Source organism: Tachyglossus aculeatus, chromosome 4, assembly GCF_015852505.1.
Source record: "Tachyglossus aculeatus isolate mTacAcu1 chromosome 4, mTacAcu1.pri, whole genome shotgun sequence".
Lineage (NCBI taxonomy): Eukaryota > Metazoa > Chordata > Mammalia > Monotremata > Tachyglossidae > Tachyglossus > Tachyglossus aculeatus.
Window position 1 is genome coordinate 6,334,762 of NC_052069.1, and position 22,698 is coordinate 6,357,459.

At 44.7% G+C, this 22,698-nt stretch overlaps 1 protein-coding gene across 4 annotated transcripts in view; it reads right to left on the reverse strand.

Moving 5' to 3' along the window:
* The window catches only part of SORCS2 (sortilin related VPS10 domain containing receptor 2), a 1,193,773-nt gene that overhangs the window by 15,010 nt on the left and 1,156,065 nt on the right, over window positions 1-22,698 (reverse strand). For 3 of the 4 annotated variants that reach the window (XM_038745537.1, XM_038745535.1, XM_038745534.1), the window contains exons 24-26: window positions 9,974-10,073; window positions 6,259-6,361; window positions 3,064-3,221 (exon numbers count right to left, since the gene is read on the reverse strand). In XM_038745537.1, the coding sequence (XP_038601465.1) occupies window positions 3,064-3,221; window positions 6,259-6,361; window positions 9,974-10,073 (361 nt within the window). The remainder of the gene's footprint in view (window positions 1-3,063; window positions 3,222-6,258; window positions 6,362-9,973; window positions 10,074-22,698) is intronic. The other variant, XM_038745536.1, reaches the window with a different exon arrangement.

Sequence of the window (22,698 nt, forward strand, 5' to 3'; positions counted from 1 at the left end):
TCTCCATCTGGATGTCTGGCCGCCACCTAAAACTCAACATGTCCAAGACTGAACTCCTTGTCTTCCCTCCCAAACCCTGCCCTCTCCCTGACTTTCCCATCTCCGTTGACGGCACTACCATCCTTCCCGTCTCACAAGCCCGCAACCTTGGTGTCATCCTCGACTCGGCTCTCTCATTCACCCCTCACACCCAAGCTGTCACCAAAACCTGCCGGTTTCAGCTCCGCAACATTGCCAAGATCCGCCCTTTCCTGTCCATCCCAACCGCTACCCTGCTCATTCAAGCTCTCATCCTATCCCGTCTGGACTACTGCATCAGCCTCCTCTCTGATCTCCCATCCTCATGTCTCTCCCCACTTCAATCCATACTTCATGCTGCTGCCCGGATTATCTTTGTCCAGAAACGCTCTGAGCATATTACTCCCCTCCTCAAAAATCTCCAGTGGCTACCAATCAATCTGCGCATCAGGCAGAAACTCCTCACCCTGGGCTTCAAGGCTGTCCATCCCCTCGCCCCCTCCTACCTCCCCTCCCTTCTCTCCTTCTCCAGCCCAGTCCGCACCCTCCGCTCCTCTGCTGCTAATCTCCTCACCGTACCTCGCTCTCGCCTGTCCCACCATCGACCCCCGGCCCACGTCCTCCCCCGGGCCTGGAATGCCCTCCCTCTGCCCGTCCGCCAAGCTAGCTCTCTTCCTCCCTTCAAGGCCCTACTGAGAGCTCACCTCCTCCAGGAGGCCTTCCCAGACTGAGCCCCTTCCTTCTTCTCCCCCTCGTCCCCCTCTCTCCCCCATCTTACCTCCTTCCCTTCCCCACACCACCTGTATATATGTTTCTACATATTTATTACTCTATTTATTTATTTATCTTGTACATATCTATTCTATTTATTTTATTTTGTTAGTATGTTTGGTTTTGTTCTCCGTCTCCCCCTTTTAGACTGTGAGCCCACTGTTGGGTAGGGACTGTCTCTATGTGTTGCCAACTTGTACTTCCCAAGCGCTTAGTACAGTGCTCGGCACGCAGTAAGCACTCAATAAATACGATTGATGATGATGATGATGATGGTGGTATTTGTTAAGTGCTTACTATGTGCAAAGCACTGTTCTAAGCGCTGGGGGATACAAGGTAATCAGGTTGTCCCACTTGGGTCTCACAGTCTTAATCCCCATTTTACAGATGAGGTAACTGAGGCACAGAGAAATGAAGTGACTTGCCCAGAGTCACACAGCTGACAATTGGCAGAGCCGGAATTTGAACCCGTGACCTCCGATTCCAAAGCCTGGGCTCTTTCCACTGAGCCAAGCTATGTGTTCAGCGCTGGAGTACACCCAAGGTTATCAGATTGGACACTCTTTCTGCCCCCTTTCTGGTGTCATAGCAGATCTTCCTATTTTACAGACAAGGCAACCGAGGGCCAGAGAGGTTAGGAGACCTGCCCCAGGTCACACAGCAGGCCGGAGGCAGAACCAGGTTTAGAACCCGGATCTCATGACTCACAGACGCAGGCTCTTTCCCCTAGGCCAAGCTGCAACTCACTTTAAGGAGAAAACTTTGAAAAGCAGCGTGGTTTAGTGGAAAGAACCCGGGCTTGGGAGTCAGAGGACATGGGTTCTAATCCCAGCTCTGCCACAAGTCTGCTTTGTGACCTTGGGCACGCTGCTTAACATCTCTGTGCCTTTGTTACCTCATCTGTATAATGGGGATGAAGACTGTGAGCCTCACATGGGGCAACCTGATGACCTTGTATCTACCCCAGTGCTTAGAACGGTGCTTAGCACATAGTAAGTACTTAACAAATACCATTATTATTATTATTATTATTATCATCATTATTATTATTATTATTATGGGCCTCAGTTACCTCCTCTGTAAAATGGGGCTGAAGACTGTGAGCCCCATGTGGGACAACCTGATGGCCTTTCATCTACCCCAGCACTTAGAACAATGCTTGGCACATAGAAAGTGCTTAACAAATGCCATCATTACTATTATTATTATTCTCTGGGCCTCAGTTACCTCCTCTATAAAAGACTGTGAGTCCCACGTGGGACAACTTGATGACCTCATATCTATCCCAGCGCTTAGTACAGTGCTTGGCACATAGTAAGTGCTTAACAAATGCCATCATTACTATTATTATTATTCTCTGAGCCTCAGTTACCTCCTCTGTAAAAGACTGTGAGTCCCACGTGGGACAACTTGATGACCTCATATCTACCCCAGCGCTTAGAACAGTGCCTTGCACATAGTAAGCGCTTAACAAATACCAACATTATTATTATTACTATTATTATTATTATTTTCTGGGCCTCAGTTACCTCCTCTGTAAAAGACTGTGGGTCCCACGTGGGACAACTTGATGACCTCATATCTACCCCAACGCTTAGAACAGTGCCTTGCACATAGTAAGCGCTTAACAAATACCAACATTATTATTATTATTATTATTTTCTGGGCCTCAGTTACCTCCTCTGTAAAAGACTGTGAGTCCCACGTGGGACAACTCGATGACCTCATATCTACCCCAGCGCTTAGTACAGTGCTTGGCACATAGTAAGTGCTTAACAAATGCCATCATTACTATTATTATCATTATTCTCTGAGCCTCAGTTACCTCCTCTGTAAAAGACTGTGAGTCCCATGTGGGACAACCTGATGACCTCATATCTACCCCCCAGCCTTACCTCCTTCCCTTCCCCACAGCACCTGTATATATATATGTATATATGTTTGTACATATTTATCACTCCATTTATTTATTTTACTTGTACATATCTATTCTATTTATTTTATTCTGTTAATATGTTTTGTTTTGTTCTCTGTCTACCCCTTCTAGACTATAAGCCCACTGTTGGGTAGGGACCGTCTCTATATGTTGCCAACTTGTACTTCCCAAGCGCTTAGTACAGTGCTCTGCACACAGTAAGCACTTAATAAATGCAATTGATTGATTGATTACCCCAGCGCTTAGAACAGTGCTTGGCACATAGTAAGCGCTTAGCAAACACCATCATTATTATTATTATACTCGGCAAAAACAAGTAAACGGAAGTTGGAGTTTACCTCTTGCGTTCCCTAGTGTCTGAGTGTCCAGATCATCATCAATAAACTCCTCACCCTGGATAATGTTCTGCGTGTCCTCACTGGGGCTGACGGGGCTGGTCATCTCCTGCTCCTTCTCGTTGTGCATCTGGGCATACACCGTCCGGCCCGGGACTTTCCTGAAAGCAAGGGAGAGGATAATAATAATAATAATAATAATAATAATAATAATAATAATAATAATAACAAGCTGTGCTCTGCACATAAATAATAAATAATTATAATAATTATAAATTATAATAATAAATAATAATGAACAGTGCTCTGCACATAGTAAGCGCTCAATAAATACGATTGATGATGTTGATGATAATAAGCATTTGTTAAGTGCTTACTATGTGCAAAGCACTGTTCTAAGCGCTGGGGAGGATACAGGGTGATCAGGTTGTCCCACGTGGGGCTCGCAGTCTTAATCCCCATTTTTACAGATGAGGTAACTGAGGCTCAGAGAAGTTAAGTGACTTGCTCAAGGTCACACGGCAGACTTGTGGTGGAGCCGGCATTCGAACCCATGGCCTCTGACTCCAAAGCCCGGGCTCTTTCCACTGAGCCACGCTGCTTCACAGTGATGACGGTCTCACAAGCCCGCAACCTTGGTGTCATCCTCGACTCCGCTCTCTCATTCACCCCTCACATCCAAGCCGTCACCAAAACCTGCCGGTCTCAGCTCCGCAACATTGCCAAGATCCGCCCTTTCCTCTCCATCCAAACCGCTACCCTGCTCATTCAAGCTCTCATCCTTTCCCGTCTGGACTACTGCACTAGCCTTCTCTCTGATCTCCCATCCTCGTGTCTCTCTCCACTTCAATCCATACTTCATGCTGCTGCCCGGATTATCTTTGTCCAGAAACGCTCTGGACATATTACTCCCCTCCTCAAAAACCTCCAATGGCTACCGATCAATCTGCGCATCAGGCAGAAACTCCTCACCCTGGGCTTCAAGGCTGTCCATCACCTTGCCCCCTCCTACCTCACCTCCCTTCTCTCCTTCTACTGCCCAGCCCGCACCCTCCGCTCCTCCACCACTAATCTCCTCACTGTACCTCGCTCTCGCCTGTCCCGCTATCGACCCCCGGCCCACGTCATCCCCCGGGCCTGGAATGCCCTCCCTCCCTCTGCCCATCCGCCAAGCTAGCTCTCTTCCTCCCTTCAAGGCCCTGCTGAGAGCTCACCTCCTCCAGGAGGCCTTCCCAGACTGAGCCCCTTCTTTCCTCTCCCCCTCGTCCCCCTCTCCATCCCCCCGTCTTACCTCCTTCCCTTCCCCACAGCACCTGTATATATGTATATATGGTTGTACATATTTATTACTCTATTTATTTATTTATTTATTTATTTTACTTGTACATTTCTATTCTACTTATTTTATTTTGTTGGTATGTTTGGTTCTGTTCTCTGTCTCCCCCTTTTAGACTGTGAGCCCACTGTTGGGTAGGGACTGTCTCTATGTGATGCCAATTTGTACTTCCCAAGCGCTTAGTACAGTGCTCTGCACATAGTAAGCGCTCAATAAATACGATTGATTGATTGATTGATTGATTCTTAAGCGCTTGCTCTGCCTTAAACGCCGCTCTAACCACTGGGGTTGATAGAGGAAACAGCATGGCTTAGTGGTTGGAGCAAGAGCCTGGGAGTCGGAAGGACCTGGGTTCGAATCCCGGCTCCACCCCTTGCCTGCTATGTCATCGTGGGCAAGTCAATCAATCAATAAATCATATTTATTGAGCACTTACTGTGTGCACAGCACTGTACTAAGCTCTTGAGAAGTACAAGTTGGCAACATATAGAGACAGTCCCTACCCAACAGTGGGCTCACAGTCTAGAAGGGGGAGACAGAGAACAAAACCAAACATATTAACAAAATAAAATAAATAGAATAAATATGTACAAGTAAAATAAATGAATAAATAGAGTAATAAATACCTACAAATATATATGTATATACAGGTGCTGTGGGGAAGGGAAGGAGGTAAGGTGTGGGGGATGGAGAGGGGAAGGAGGGGGAGAGGAAGGAGGGCGCTCAGTCTGGGAAGGCCTCCTGGAGGAGGTGAGCTCTCAGTAGGGCCTTGACTAGTGACTTAGACTGTGAGCCCACTGTTGGGTAGGGTCTGTCTCTATATGTTGCCAACTTGTACTTCCCAAGCGCTTAGTACAGTGCTCTGCACACAGTAAGCGCTCAATAAATACGATTGATGATGATGATGACTAGTGAAGTGACTAGTGAAGTAGTCACTTCACTACTCCGTGCCTCGGTTACCTCATCCGTAAACTGGGGATAAGAGTGCAAACCCCATATGGGACGGGGACTGTGTTAGACCTGATTAACTCGTATTTCCCCTAGTGCTTAGAACAGTGCTTGGCACACACAGTAAGCACTTGTGTGGAAAATGGGGATTAAGTCTGTGAGCCCCCCGTGGGACAACTTGATTACCTTGTATCTACCCCAGCACTGAGAACAGTGCTTTGCACATAGTAAGTGCTTAATAAATGCCATTATTATTATTATTATTATTATTATTATCGAACACTGCAATTATTATCATTATCATTAGAACCTGAATCTCGTGACTCACAGACGCAGGCTCTTTCCCATAGGCCAAGCTGCAACTCACCTTAAGGAAAAAACTAAGGAAAAAAGTCCCTGTCCCACATGGTCCCCATTTTACTGGTGAGGGAACTGAGGCACAGAGAAGTTAAGTGACTTGCCCAAGGTCACACAGCAGACAAGCGGTGGGGCCGGGATTAGAACCCATGTCCTCTGACTCCCAAGCTTGGGCTCCTTCCACAATGCCATGCTGCTCTTCAATGACTTTGGAGATGACAATAGAACAATAAACAGACCTATTTATGGATTGGGAGGGAAGCAGTGTGGCTCAGTGGAAACAGCCCGGGCTTGGGAGTCAGAAGTCATGGGTTCTAGTCCTGGCTCTGCCACTTTTCAGTTGTGTGACTTTGGGCAAGTCACTTCACTTCCCTGGGCCTCAGTTACCTCAACTGCAAAATGGGGATTAAGACTCTGAGCCCACGTGGGACAACCCGATCACCTTGTGTTCCCCCCAGCGCTTAGATATCCCCCCAGTGCTTGGAACAGTGCTTTGCGCATAGTAAGCGCTTAACAAATACCATTATTATTATTATAATTATTACAGGCTGACTCACCTTTTGAATTTGTAGAGGATGAACGCACCAGCAGCGAAAAAAGAGATGACAAAGAGAACCACGATAGCCCAGTAGCCGCCACTGCCTCCGCTTCTCTGCGAAGCTGCAACCACAGGATGGGATTAGGGGCCTTCCATTCATTCATTCAATTCATTCAATCGTATTTATTGACCACTTATTGTGTGCAGAGTGCTTGGGAAAGTACAAGCCAAAAATAGACGCATTCCCTGCCCACAATGAGTTTACAGTCTAGACCTTCCCCTACTGAGCCTTCATTCCCTCTTCTCCTGCTCCCTTTTCCATTACCTTTCCACTTGGATTTCCACCTTTTATTCACCCTCCCTCAGCCCCACAGCATATGCACAGATCCCTAATATATTCATTTATAAGCAGCGTAGCCTAGTAGATACGGCCTGGCCAGGGAATCAGAAGGACCTGGGTTCTAATGCCGGCTCTGCCATTTATCTGCTGTGTGACCTTGGGCAAGTCACTTCACCTCTCTGGGCCTCAGTTCCCTCATCTGTAAAATGAGGATTAATGATAATAATAACAATAGTATTTGTTAATCGCCTATTATGTGCCAAGCACTGTTCTAAGTGCTGGGGAAGACTCTGAGGCCTCTATGGGACAGGGCCTGTGTCCAACTTGATTATCTTGTATCTATCCAGTGCTTAGAACAGTGCCTGGCACATAGTAAGTGCTTAACACTTACTAACACTTACTAACACTTAACACTTAGCACTTAACCTGTATATATGTATATATGTTTGTACATATTTATCACTCTATTTATTTATTTATTTATTTTACTTGTACATATCTATTCTATTTATTTTATTTTGTTAGTATGTTTGGTTTTGTTCTCTGTCTCCCCCTTCTAGACTGTGAGCCCACTGTTGGGTAGGGACTGTCTCTATATGTTGCCAATTTGTACTTCCCAAGCGTTTAGTACAGTGCTCTGCACATAGTAAGCGCTCAATAAATACGATTGATTAACAAATGCCACTGTCATTATTATTGTTGTTGTTATTAATGTCGGTCTCCCCCTCTAGACTGTAAACTCATTGTGGGCAGGGAATGTGTCTAAGCTCTGTTGTATTTCATATCTTCCAAGTGCTTAGTGCTTAGTATGTGAGAAGCAGCATGGTTTAGTGGAAAGAGTACGGACTTGAGGGTCACAAGAACCTGGGTTCTAATCCTGCCTCTGCCACTTGTGTGCTGTGTGACCTTGGGTAACTCACTTAACTCTTCTGTGCCTCAGTTACCTCATCTGTAAAATAGGGATGAATGCGAATAATTTAATAATAATTTTGGTATTTGTTAAGTGATTACTATGTGCCAAGAACTTTTCTAAGCACTGGGGTAGATCCAAAGTAATTAGGTTGTCCCACGTGGGGCTCACAGTCTTAATCCCCATTTTACAGATGGGGTAATTGAGGCCCAGAGAAGCTAAGTGACTTGCCCAAAGTCACACAGCTGACAAGTGGCGGAGCCGGGATTAGAACTCACAACCTCTGACTCCCAAGCCCGTGTTCTTCCCACTGAGCCACGTAGAATGTGAGCCCTGTGAAGGACAAGTTGATAACCTTGTATCTACCCCAGCACTTAGAACAGCGCTCAGCACATAGTAAGCACTCAACAAATACCATTATTACTAGTACAGTGCTCTGCACAAATCAATCAATCAATCAATCATATTTATTGAGCGCTTACTGTGTGCAGAGCACTGTACTAAGCACTTCGGAAGTACAACTTGGCAACATATAGAGACAGTCCCTACCCAACAGTGAGCTCACAGTCTAATTGTGAGCTGTGTGATTTTGGGGAACTCTCTTGACTTCTCTGTGCCTCAGTTCCCTCATCTGTAAAATGGGGATTAAGACTGTGAGTCCCATGTGGGACAACCTGATCACCTTGTATCCTCCCCAGCTCTTAGAACAGTGCTATGCACATAGAAGCGCTTAACAAATGCCATTAGTATTATTATTATTATTATTATCATTATCTCAGTCCCCGCTTTACAGATGAGGGAACTGAAGCACAGAGTACTGAAGTGACTTGTCCAAGGTCACACAGCTGACTTGTGGTGGAGCTGGTATTAGAAGCCAGGGCCTTCTAATTCCCAGGCCCAGGTTCTAGGCCACACAGCTTCTCAGTCAGCTCATTCACTCCTCTGGAGAATGCGGAGTCGTCCTGCATCTGGCAAAATCTATTGATGCATATCAATTTGTTTTGTTTTGATTTGTTGTCCGTCTCCCCGCTTCTAGTCTGTGAGCCCATTGTTGTGTAGGTGTTGTCTCTATCTGTTGCCGAATTGTACTTTCCAAGCGCCTAGTACAGGGCTCTGCACATAGCAAGCGCTCAATAAATATGATTAAATGAATGAATGGAAATCAAAATCAAACCAATCAGAGTATTTATGGAGCACTTACTGGGAGCAGAGCACTACACTGAGTGCTTAGGAGAGAATAATGTCATAAAGTTGTTAAATGTGACCCCTGCCTTCAAGGATTTTACAGTCTAATGTGAGCATCAGAGGACACTTTGAGTGAGTAATAATGAAAATTGTGGTAGTTCTTAGGCACATACTACATATTGAGCCATATGCTATGTGCAGGAGTATTTACAAGATAATCAGGTCCCACGTGAAGCTCACAATCTATGTAATAATAATAATAATAATAGCATTTATTAAGCGCTTACTATGTGCAAAGCACTGTTCTAAGCGCTGGGGAGGTCACAAGGTGATCAGGTTGTCCCACGGGGGGCTCACAGTCTTCATCCCCATTTTACAGATGAGGCAACTGAGGCACAGAGAAGTTAAGTGACTTGCCCAAAGACACACAGCTGACAACTGGTGGAGCCGAGATTTGAACCCCTGTAGGAAGGAGAACATGGATTGAATTTCCATTTTGCAGATGACGGAACTGAGGCCCAGAGGAAAAAAAAAAAGACAGAGAAGTAAAGTGACTTGCCCAAGGTCACACAGCAGACAAAGGGCAGAACTGGGATAAGAACCCAGGTCCTCTGACTGCCAGTCTCGTGTTTTTTCTCCACTAGGCCTCGCTGCTTCTCAGCTGGAGAAACTCCCTGTGACACTGGAAACCCCCTCTCTACTTTGAATTTTTTTGGCAACTTGTGCTTTCAATTTCAGGGGGAATAATTTCTGTTGGACTCAGGATTAAAAAGTTGCTTAATTTACTTAATTACATTCTTGCACCGTGACCTTCGCTGCAGGTGTTCTATTAAAAATACAACCTTTTCCTCCTCCCGTGGTTTTTCACGCACCAAATTAAAATCAGAGTCTAAATGAAGACCCAGGGCAGCTTCAGGGCGAACCTGATCAGCAGGCCATGAACAGGGCCAAAGCAGTTGGACGAAAGATGAAAATGCGATGGGGAAATGTCTTTGGGATTGAATATAGATAACAAAAAGCATTGATTTAACTCTCTAACTACCAAGGCACAACAGTGGATAGAGATTGGGCCTCGGAGTCATAAGACCTGGGTTCTAATCCCGGCTCTACCAACTGTCTGCTGCGTGAGCCACTTGGCTTCTCGGGGCCTCAGTTACCTCATCTGGAATACGGGGATAAAGACTGAGAGCCTAATGTGGGACATGGACTGTCTCCAAGCTGATTAACTTGCCTGGAACGTACTAAATGCGTAACAAATGCAATTTAAAAAAACCCAAACTCTGCCACTTTTATTCTTACCTGAATCTGAGTTGCTTAATGTGACCAAGACCCAGAATTTTCCTCTCAGGAAAAAAGTGATGTTGTGCGAATTCAAAGCTTGCTTGATGGCTGCAATTCTCTGAAAGCATGAAGAAAAGCCAATAAGTGTGAGCCAATATTTAGGGGTCACTACTACTAATAATAATAATGTTGGTGTTTGTTAAGCGCTTACTATGTGCAAAGCACTGTTCTGTACTACTTCTACTATGATTTTCTGAGAAGATCAGGATGCATTTTCACAGCATTCCAAGAACACCAGAGGAAAGTTGAGAGAGAGAGGTGAGTCGAGCCGTAGTCACAGGCTTGTGAAATAGGGAGAATGGTGGTGGTGTCTACAAGTCAGGGAGAGGATGGGGTTTGGATGGGCAGATAGGAGATCTGTTTTGGACATCTTAAGTTTGAGGTGACGGGAAGACACCCAAGTAGTGTCTGAGGCCTTCCCAGACTGAGCCTCCTCCTTCCTCTCCCCATCCTTCCCCTCTCCACCCCCTCGCCTTATCTCCTTCCCTTCCCCACAGCACCTGTATATATGTATATATGTTTGTACGTATTTATTACTCTATTTATTTATTTATTTCACTTGTACATATCTATTCTATTTATTTCATTTTGTTAATATGATTTGTTTTGTTCTCTGTCTCCCCCTTCTAGATTGTGAGCCCACTGTTGGGTAGGGACCGCCTCTATATGTTGCCAACTTATACTTCCCAGGCGCTTAGTACAGTGCTCTGCACACAGTAAACGCTCAATAAATATGATTGATTGATTGATAGTTATGTCTTGAAGGCAGGAGGAGATAATAATAATAACGGCATTTATTAAGCACTTACTATGTGCAAAGCATTGTTTTAAGCGCTGGGGAGGTTACAAGGTGATCAGGTTGTCCCATGGGGGCCTCACAGTCTTAATCTTCATTTTACAAATGAGGTAACTGAGGCACAGAGAAGTTAAGTGATTTGCCCAAAGTCACACAGCTGACAATTGGCGGAGCTGGGGTTTGAACCCGTGACCTCTGACTCCAAAGCCTGTGCTCTTTCCACTGAGCCACACTGCTTCTCTGAGATGGGAGCCGGGAGAGAGATCAGGGCTGGAGATGGATATTTGGGTGTCATTCACATAGAGGTGATAGTTGACACCATGGGCGTGAATGAGTTCTTCAAGAGAGTGGGTGTAGATGGCGAAAAGAAGGGGACCAGAACTGAGCTTTTAGGGATCCCCAAAGTTAGGTGGTGGGAGGCAGAGAAGGAGATCACAAAGGTGGCTGAGAATGAGAGGCCAGAGAGATAAGAGGAGGAGTAGGAGAGGACAGAGTCGGTGAAGCCAAGGTTAGGTAATATTTCTACGAGAAGGAAGTGGTCCAGCTATTACATTGCACGACAATCCTTTCTCTGTGTTTTGACACTCTGCACTCCTTGTGGGCTTGGAATATGTCTGTTTATTGTTGTATTGTCCTCTCCCAAGCTCTTAGTCCAGTGCTCTGCTCACTGTATGTGCTCAATAAATGCGACTGACTAAACGCAGACTCCCCAGGGTCGTTCTCCTCTGATTGGTTGCCTCTTCGTACCCTCTCCGTCATACACTGAGATAGTTTGTGCCGGAAGGAGTTTCCTCATGCAGACAAAGGGGGACTGAAATATGATTTTCCACTGTGTGACAAGAATAGCATCGAAGTGACAACCACACTGGCCCTGCATGATAAAAGACACCTCCTATCTTCCTCGTTATCACTTTCCGCAATGACTCATTTCCCGGAGGGCCAAAATGAGATTCTTCAGTCTCGTGGCCTAGTGGCTAGATCCCGAGCCTGGGAGTCAGAAGGTCATGGGTTCTAATCCCGGATCCGCCACTTGTCTGCCGTGTGATCTTGGGCTAGTCACTTCACTTCTCTGGGCCTCAGTTTCCTCATCTGTGAAAAGGGGATTAAGACTATGAGCCCTATGTGGTACAGGGACCGTGTCCAACCTGATTATCATCATCATCATCATCAATCGTATTTATTGAGCGCTTACTGTGTGCAAAGCACTGTACTAAGCGCTTGGGAAGTACAAGTTGGCAACATATAGAAACAGTCCCTACCCAACAGTGGGCTCACAGTCTAAAAGGGGGAGACAGAGAACAAAACCAAACATACTAACAAAATAAAATAAATAGAATAGATATGTACAAGTAAAATAAATAAATAAATAAATAGAGTAACAAATATGTACAAACATATATACATATATATCTACCCCTTATCTTTTATCTACCCCTGTGCTTACAACAGTGCCTGGCACATAGTAAGCCCTTACTAAGTGTTATTATTATTATCAATGAGGTAAAGAGAAAAGCACAAACCATATATTTAGAAAACATTTCCAAAATGGCTTCTCTTCAGCTCACCTCTAACAAAATAAAGTAGTAACCTTTCTCTTGGTAAAGAAATTTACCCACTTCATGCATGTAGCAGGGAAAAAAATATAACCTTCTCCCTCAGATCATTTAAATCAGAAGGCAGCATGGTCTAGAGAGAAGCAGGGTGGCCCAGCAGAAGGGGCACGAACCTGGGTGTCAGAGGACCTGGGTTCTAATCCCAGCTATGCCAGTTATTGCTGTGTGACTTTGGACAAGTCACTTCACTTCTAAGTGCCTCAGTTCCCTCATCCTTATAATTCATTCATTCATTCATTCAATCGTATTTGTTGAGCGCTTACTGTGTGCAGAGCACTGTACTAAGCGCTTGGAAAGTACAATTCGGCAACAGATAGAGCCGGTCCCTACCCAACAACGGGCTCACAGTCTAGAAGGGAGGAGACAGAAAACAAAACAAAACAGAGAAGCAGTGAGGCTCAGTGGAAAGATCCCAGGCTTTGGAGTCAGAGTTCATGGGTTCAAATCCCGGTGCCACCAATTGTCAGCTGTGTGACTTTGGACAAGTCACTTAACTTCTCTGTGCCTCAGTTACCTCATCTGTAAAATGGGGATTAAGATTGTGAACCTCCCGTGGGACAACCTGATCACCTTGTAACCTCCCCAGCGCTTAGAACAGTGCTTTGCACATAATAAGTGCTTAATAAATGTCATTATTATTAAAACAAAACAAAACAAGTAGACAGGCATCAGGAGGTTGAAGAATTTGCGCTTCATAGGGGACATGGACTGTGTCCAACCTGATTAGCTCATATTAACCCCAGTGCTTAAAACAGTGTTTGACACATAGGAAGCTCTTCAGAAATGCCATAAAAAAGTGAGAAATCAGCATCTAGCAATATATCACACACACACACATACACATATGAACTCCACCATCAGTGTCTTTTTTTTTGATGGTATTTATTAAGCACTTCCTGTGTTTCAAGGATTGTACTAAGAGAAGGGGTAGATACAAGATCACCAGGTTCCATATGGGGCTTACAGTCGAAGTAGGAGGGAGAATGGGTCACTGAAGGCATAGAGAAGACAAGTGACTTGCCCAAGGTCACACAGGGGGCAAGTGGCGGAGCCAGGATTAGAAGCCAGGTTCTCAGACTCCCAGCCCGTGCTTTATATCCTAGGCCACACTAATCTTCTTCCAATACTAAAATAAATCCCAGTGCTTAGTACAATGCTCTGCACACAGTAAGCGCTCAATAAATATGAATGAATGAAATATGCACAAACACACATGCCACACACATGCTCTCACACATGGGAACTCCACCATCAGTGTCTCTTTTTTATGGTATTTGTTAAGCACTCATTATGTGTCCAGCGTTGTAGTAAGAGCTGGGGTAGATATGAAATCTTTAGGTCCCATATGGGGCTCACTGTCTATGAAGGAGGGAGAATGGGTCACTGAGGCACAGAGAAGTCAAGTGACTTGCCCAAGGTCACACAGGAGGAAAGTGGCAGAGCCAAGATTGGAGGCAGGCTTCTCTAGCTTCCAGGCCTGGGCTTTTTTTTCCTCTGTCTCTCTCTATCTCTCTCAATCAATCAATCGTATTTATTGAGCACTTACTGTGTGCAGAGCACTGTACTAAGCGCTTGGGAAGTACAAGTTAGCAACACATAGAGACAGTCCCTTCCCAACAGTGGGCTCACAGTCTAAAAGGGGGAGACAGACAACAAAACCCAACATACTAACAAAATAAAATAAATAGAATAGATATGTACAGGCAAAATAAATAAATAAATAAATAGAGTAATAAATCTGTACAAACATATATACATATATACAGGTGCTGTGGGGAAGGGAAGGAGGTAAGATGGGGGGATGGAGAGGGGGGCGAGGGGGAGAGGAAGGAGGGGGCTCAGTCTGGGAAGGCCTCCTGGAGGAGGTGAGCTCTCAGTAAGGCCTTGAAGGGCCCTACTCTCTGCTTCTCTCCCTCTTTCTCTGTGCCAAGCTCAGGGCTAAGCAGTGAGTTTGATGTAAGATAATGAGATCAGACAACTTTCCCATTCCACAAGGGGCTCACAGTCCCAAGTGCAATGGGATCGTAGGAGAAATGCCCTAGTTCAAAGGAAGATTCTGACTTAAAACTGCTCTTTGCCAGGAAACAACTTTAGGTAGAAATGCTAATGCACTTTGGAAAGGTTTCTCCTGAATAATTCCACACTTACGTAACCATCTTATCATTTAATGATTATTTCATCTTCCACTTAGCAAGGGAGAAGAAGCGTGGCTCAGTGGAAAGAGCACGGGCTTTGGAGTCAGAGGTCATGGGTTCAAATCCTGACTCCACCACATGTCTGCTGTGTGATCTTGGGCAAGTCACTTAACTTCTCTGGGCCTCAGTTACCTCATCTGTAAAATGGGGATTAAGACTGTGAGCCCCACGTGGGACAACCTGATCATCCTGTATCCTCCCCAGCGCTTAGAACAGTGCTTTGCACATGGTAAGCGCTTAACAAATGCCAATTATGATTATTATTATTATTATTGAGGGAGAACTGACCCTCTTGTCCCCATTGTCTCTCTTTATGGCTGTATTGTACTTTCCCAAGCGCTTAGGACAGTGCTTTGCACACAGTAAGTGCTCAATAAATGCTATTGAATGAATTGAATGAATGAATGAATCCATGTGGCGACCACTTCCACTGACCCCCTAGACTGTAAACTCATTGTGAGTAGGGAATGTATCTGTTTATTGTTGTATTTCACTCTCCCGAGTGCTTAGTACAGTGCTCTCCACACAGTAAGCGCTCAATAAATATGATCAACTGACTTGATCATCACATGAAGTGTGTGGGCCGAGGGTAGTAGGAAATCGTGAGGTGAGGTAGGAGGGGGGTAAGGTGCTGAGAGAGAAGGGGAAGCCAGGAAAATCATTCCTTGGTGCCTCTCCCTAAAGTGTCAGGCGAACATGTCAGAGAGGAGTCGGAAGGAAATAGAATTTGGGAAGAAGGAGGAGGAGCTATCTTGAGGAGAGGAGAAGTGAGTTGAGATCCTGAGAGAGAGGTTCACAGGGAGGGCTCCACGTCTCCCTCCCTTTGCTCTTCCCCCTTCTTCCTGCTCCACAGCACTTATGCATGGAATAATAATAATAATAATAATAATAAAAATAATAATAATAATAATAGTATTTATTAAGCACTTACTATGTGCCAGGCACTGCACTAAGTGCTGGGGTAGATACAAGGAAATTAGGTTGGACACAGTCCCTGTCCCACGTGGGGCTCACAGTCTCAATCCCCATTTTACAGATGAAGTAACTGAGGCACAGAGAAGTAAAGTGACTTGCCCAAGGTCACAAGTTGTTGGGTAGGGACCGTCTCTATATAGTTGCCAACTTGTACTGCCCAAGCGCTTAGTACAGTGTTCTGCACACAGTAAGCACTCAGTAAATACAATTGAATGAATGAATGAATGAAAAGTGGCGGAGCCAGGATTAGAACCCATGATGCTCCAACTCCCAGGCCAGTGCTTTATCTGCTATGCCATGCTGCTTCTTTCCATATATATCTATATATAGATATATATATCTATATCTATATATATAGGTGTGTGTGTGTGTATATATATATGTATCTATAATTCTATTTGTTTATATTGATGCCTGTTTGCTTTTATTGCCGTCTGTCTTCCCCCCCCTAGACTGTGAGCCTGTTGTGGGCAGGGACTGTCTCTCTTTATTGCTGCATCATACTTTCTAAGCACTTAGACCAGTGCTCTGCACATAGTAAGTGCTCAATAAATACGATTGAATGTATGAATGAATGGAGAAGCAAGGCTACTGTCCCCAGTGAGGAGAAGAATAAGAGCCCTAGGACACCTACGGTGAAGCACAGAAGATCTTGGAGGTGAAACTGTATCAGAGTCAGGGAAAGGAAGTTTAAAGTGGATTTGTTTTAGTTGTGACTTTATTAAGATTAAATAATAATAATAATAATAATAATAATAATAATAATAATAATAATAATAATGCAAAGCACTGTTCTAAGCACTGGGGAGGTTACAAGGTGATCAGGTTGTCCCACGGGGGCTCACAATCTTAATCCCCATTTTACAGATGAGGTAACTGAGGCACAGAGAAGTTAAGTGACTTGCCCAGAGTCACACAGCTGACAAGTGCTGGAGCCGGGATCTGAACCCATGACTAATAATAATAATAATAGTAATAGCATTTATTAAGTGCTTACTATGTGCAAAGCACTGTTCTAAGCGCTGGGGAGGTTACAAGGAGATCAGGTTGTCCCATGGGGGGGCTCACAGTCTTAATCCCCATTTTACAGATGAGGGAACTGAGGCCCAGAGAAGTTAAGTGACTTGCCCAAAGTCACACAGATGACAATTGGCAGAGTCAGGATTCGAACCCATGACCCTTGACTCCAAAGCCCGTGATCTTTCCACTGAGCCACGCTGCTTCTGCTTCTGAACTGTGCCTCAGTAACCTCATCTGTCAAATACAGATTGAGACTATGTGGCCTATGTGGGACAGGGCTTGTGTCCAATTTGATTATTTTGTATTTACCCAGCTCTTAGAACAGTGCCTGGTTCATAGTAAGTGCTTAACAAATACCATTGTTATTATTAGTATTACTATTGTTGTTGTTGTTATTAATGTCTACACTGTAAACTCACTGTGGACAGGGAATGTGTCTAAACTCTGTTATATTTTATATCTTCCAAGTGCTTAGTACTTAGTACTTAGCATATGAAAAGCAGCATGGCTTAGTGGAAAGAGCCCCGGCTTGGGAGTCAGAGGACATAGGTTCTAATCCTGGCTCTGCCACTTGTCTGCTGTGTGACCTTGGACAAACCACTTAACTTCTCTGTGCCTCAGTTACTTCATCTGTAAAATGGGGATGAAGTATGTGAGCCTAATATAGGACAGGGACTGTGTCTAATTTTATTATTATTAGTATTATTATTATGGTATTTGTTAAGCGCTTACTATGTGTCACGCACTGTTATAAGCGCTGGGGTAGATACAAGGTAATCAGGTTGTCCCATGTGTCCCAAGTCAATCTGCTGATTGGCTTGTAGTAATAATAATAATAATTCTGGTATTTGTTAAGTGCTTACCATGTGCCAGGTGCAGGGAGGATACAAGGTTATCAGATTGGACAAAATCCCTGTCCCATGTGGGGCTCACAGTCTCAATCCTCATTTTACAGATGGGGGACCTGAGGCACAGAGAAGTGAAGCGATTTGCCCAGGGTCACAGAGCAGACAAGTGGTGAAGCAGGGATTAGAACCCATGACCTTCCCAACCCGGGCTCCATCTACTACTCCACACTCCGTATCTCCCCCACACTTAGTAGGCCCTTAAAAAAAGCTATTATTCGTGTTGTTTTTATTATTATTACAGATATGCCACTCTGTCATTCTCAATCGAGGCAGATGAGTTAACAGAAATAATGGTGTTCTAAGTAAATCTCTAACCAGGTCAGATTCTGGATTCTTTTCCATATTTTCCTGGATTTGCCCGTGGTTGATGGCTATTAGTCACAGTCCATCAGAGGGAAGATGGGAGGCAGGGCTGGAGGAGAGAGGAAGTCAGGGGGGGAGAGAAGACAATTAGGAGGTGGAAAGGTGGAGAGTGAAGGGAATCACCTCACCCCACTCTTACCTCACCTTACTACTCTCCTATTCCAACCCAGCCTGCACACTTTGCTCCTCTGATCATCACCATCAATCGTATTTATTGAGCGCTTACTGTGTGCAGAGCACTGTACTAAGCGCTTGGGAAGTACAAATTGGTAACATATAGAGACAGTCCCTGCCCAACAGTGGGCTCACAGTCTAAAAGGGGGAGATAGAGAACAAAACCAAACATACCAACAAAACAAAACAAATAGAATAGATATGTACAAGTAAAATAAATAAATAAATAGAGTAATAACTATGTACAAACATTGTTCTTAAAACAAAAAAACCTCATCTTACTGCCAGTCTTCTCACTGCACCTCCATCTCGTCTACCTCGTCACCAATCCCTCGCCCACATCTTGCCTCTGGCCTGGAATGCCCTTCCTCTTCATATCCGACAATGACTCTTCCCCCTTCAAATCCTTATTGAAGGCCCATCTCCTCCCAGGGCCTTCCCTGACTAAATCTTCCTTTCTTCTTCTCCCACTCCCTCCTGCGTCACCCTGACTTGATTCCTCTATTCTCCACTCCCCTCCCAGCCCCACAGAACTTATATACATAGCTGTAATTTGTGAATTTCTATTACTGTCCGTCTCCCCCGCTAGACTGTAATCTCGCTGTGGGCAGGGAGTATGTCCATTATATTGCTATAGTCCTTTATCAAGTAAGCACTTGATAAATATGATTGATTGACTGAGGGAAGGGAAAGAATTAGAAGGGAAGGGAAAGAATTAGGAGGGAAGCCTTGGCAGGGGAGAAGTGAAGTAAAGAAAAAAGCAAATTCAGGGGTCAGATGTTTGGCCAGTTTTTGCCCCGGGGAGAGTCAGCAGAGATGTCTACTTCTGGCGGACATTCGTTCCTTACGGATTCAGGCTTGTCTGGTTCCACTGCCATTCCCCCAAGGCCACGGGGCCGAGCATTTAAGTAGATCACAGCTCTGACAGCCCCTGCCTGACCCGGAATTCTCTCAGGGCTTCCAGAGATGTCTCTGGCGGATTCCTTTCCTGATAATGAAGTCTTCCTTACAAATGAAGCGTGAGGGGGTCATGGAGAGGAGAGGCGAGCTCTCCATGATGGGTTCACTGGAGGTCGTAGCTTTCCTTCTGCTTTGGCTCTTTCTGTTTCTTAACAAGAGCTGCTAATTATGCCCCAGAGCCCAGCGATCCCGAAACCTCAAAGATTTCCTGCCAGCAGGGACAGAAGACATATCCGTGAACATTGTGTGTCTCGCCTCCAGCAACTTCTAAGGGGGAACAAACTGTTTCTCAGAAAATGCATGAGCTGTTTGCCACCCAGGATATTCTGACCTGCAAAACATCACTAACCTGCCCATAAGTAACCAGCCAGACTGGCTCATTCAATTATATTTTATTTGAGATTATATTTTTATATTTTACTTTATTTTATATTAGAGAAGCAGCTTGGCTCAGTGGAAAGAACACGGGCTTTGGAGTCGGAGGTCATGGGTTCAAATCCCAGCTCTGCCAGTTGTCAGCTGTGTGGCTTTGGGCAAGTCACTTAACATCTCTGTGTTTCAGTTCCCTCATCTGTAAAATGGGGATTAAGACTGTGAGCCCCCTGTGGGACAACCTGATCACCTTGTAAACTCCCCAGCTCTTAGAACAGTGCTTTGCACATAGTAAGCGCTTAATAAATGCCATCATTAATTATATTTGATTATTTCGTTCATTCATTCAGTCAGTTGTATTTATTGAACGCTTACTTTATGCAGAGCACTGTACTAAGCCCTTAGGAAGCACAATGAAGTAATAGACATACTCCCTGCTCATAATGAGCTTCCAGCCTAGTGCGGGAGGGGGACATTAATATAAATAAATAAATGACAGATCTGGATATAAATGCTCTGGAGCTGGGAGGGGAGATGAAAAAAAGGACAAAGACAGGGTGAAGAAGAAGGGACTGGGAGAAATGGAAAGGAGGACTTAGGGAAGGCCGCTTGGCCTCTTATAAGGCCCCTTATTTTACTTGTACATATCTATTCTATTTATTTTATTTTGTTAATATGTTTGGTTTTGTTCTCTGTCTCCCCCTTCTAGACTGTGAGTGCACTGTTGGGTAGGGAACATCTCTATATGTTGCCAACTTGTACTTCCCAAGCGCTTAGTACAGTGCTCCACACAGTAAGCACTCAATAAATACGACTGTTTGATTGATTGATTGATTGATTGGAGGAGATGGGCCCTCAGGAAGGCCTTGAAATGGAGGAGAGTCATTGTCTGTGGGATTTGAGAAGGGAGGGCGTCCAGGATAGAGGCACGTCATGGGCGAGAGATAGGCGGCAAGACAGGCGAGACCGAAGCACAATGAGAAGGTGGGCATTAGAGGAGCAAAATATGTGGACTGCATTGGAATAGGAGAGTCAAGGGGAGGAGGCAAGGGGATTGACTGCTTTTGAGCCTGTTGTTGGGTAGGGACCATCTCTATACGTTGCCGACTTGTACTTCCCTAGCACTTAGGACAGTGCTCTGCACACAGTAAACACTCATTAAATACGATTGAATGAATGAATGAAGCCAATGCTGAAGATGTTTTGTTTATTCATTTACTTATTAATTTATTTATCATTTTAATGGTATTTGTTAAGCGTTTAAGTATATGCCAGTCTCTGTTCTAGTGGTAGGGTAGACACCGACTAATCAGGTTGGACACGGTCCCTGTCCCTCATGGGGTTCAGAGTCTTAATCCCATTTTAGAGATGAGGGAACTGAGGCCCAGAGAAGGTAAGTGACTTGCCGAAGGTCACGCAATAAGGTGTCAGAACCAGGATTAGAACGCAGGTCTTTCTAACTCCCAGGCGCGGGCTCTGTCCACTAGACCATGCTGAGAACTTTCTGGGTGCAGAGCACTGTATTAAGTGCATGGGAGAGTACAACATACCAGAGTTGGTAGAATTGCTCCCATCTCAAAGTCAGGTTTCCGAATACAGGGACTCATGCTGAATCCATCATCTGAGTAAAGTTGCTTACTTGGATTGCAGTAATTGCAAGGCCATGCACATCTGCCTCCGATTTTACCTTCTTCAGTGCAGGGTACGTTTCTATTTTGTCCTCCCAAAGGGCTTTGTACAGTGCATTGCTCTCCCAGAAGCTGGAATAAATACTTCTCTTGCTACTGCTGTCAATCAGTCCATCAATGAATGTTATTTATTGAGCACTTACTTTGCGCAGAGTACAATAGAGCGGAATTACAAGACACGTTCCCCACCCATAACGAGCTTATGATCTACAGTTTCACTCGAAACATCGTTCCCTTCACCAATGCAAGATATTCATTCATTCCTTCATTCTGTCATATTTATTGAGCACTTACTGTGCACAGAACACTGTACTCAGCACATTGAGGGCTAAGGGTACAATCAGGACTACCTGTGGGTTTTCTTGGACAAGTGGCTTATCTAGTCTAGTCCTCAGTTTACCCATTTATTAAACAGGACTACCTAACAACCTTCCTCTTCTCTCTCAGCAATGCAGTGAGGACTATTCATTCATTCATCCATTCAAATGTATTTATTGAGTGCTTACTGTGTGCAGAGCACTGTACTAAGCTCTTGGGAAGTACAAGTCGGCAACATATAGAGACGGTCCCTACCCAACAATGGGCTCAAAGTCTAGAAGGGAGAGATAAATGATAAGAAAAGCTTTTGAAAGTAGTGTGGCTAGAGGAAAGAACCTATGCCTGGGAATCAGAGGACTTGGGTTCTCATCCCGGCTCTGCCACTTGTCTGTTGTGTGACCTTGGACAAGTCACTTCACTTCTCTGGACCGCAGTTTGCTCAATCAGTCAATCATATTTATTGAGCACTCACTATGTGCAGAGCACTGTATTAAGCACTTGGGACGGTACAATACAACAGGATTAGTGCACATGTTCCCTGCCCTATAATGAGCTTACCATCGAGAGGGAGACAGAGGTTAATTTGTAAAATCGGGATTAAATCCTATCCTTGCTACGTAGGTTTTCAGCCTCATGTAGGACAGAGACTGCTTCCAATGTTATTACCTCATATCTACTCAGATACTCAGAGAAGCAGCGTGGCTCAGTGGAAAGAGCACGGGCTTTGGAGTCAGAGGTCGTGAGTTCAAACCCTGCCTCTGCCAGTTGTCAGCTGTGTGACTTTGGGCAAGTCACTTCACTTCTCTGTGCCTCAGTTACCTCATCTGTAAAATGGGGATTAAGACTGCGAGCCCCCAGTGGGACAACCTGATCACCTTGTAACCTCCCCAGTGCTTAGAACAGTGCTTTGCATATAGTAAGCGCTTAATAAATGCCATCATTATTAATTATGACTCCAGAACATAGCACAGCACTTGGTACATAGCAACGACTTAACAAATAGCATTATCATTATTATGAGAGCCCATGCTTTATTGAATAAATTGCCAACTTAACTCCATATTCTCTCAGCTTTCCTTAAGCTTTTGGCCACTCATTACTTGCCCCCAGTAGCAGTTACAAACATATCTTTATACTCTATTACTTCCCCCCTACAGAATAAATTTCAGTGTCTGTCTCCCCCACGGGATTGTCAACTCCTTGAGGGTGGGGGCTGTGTTTAACTGGAGTTCTTTCCCAAGAGCTTAGTACAGTGCTCATAGAGGTCCTCTCTATAAACATTGTGCACTGATTAACCTTAA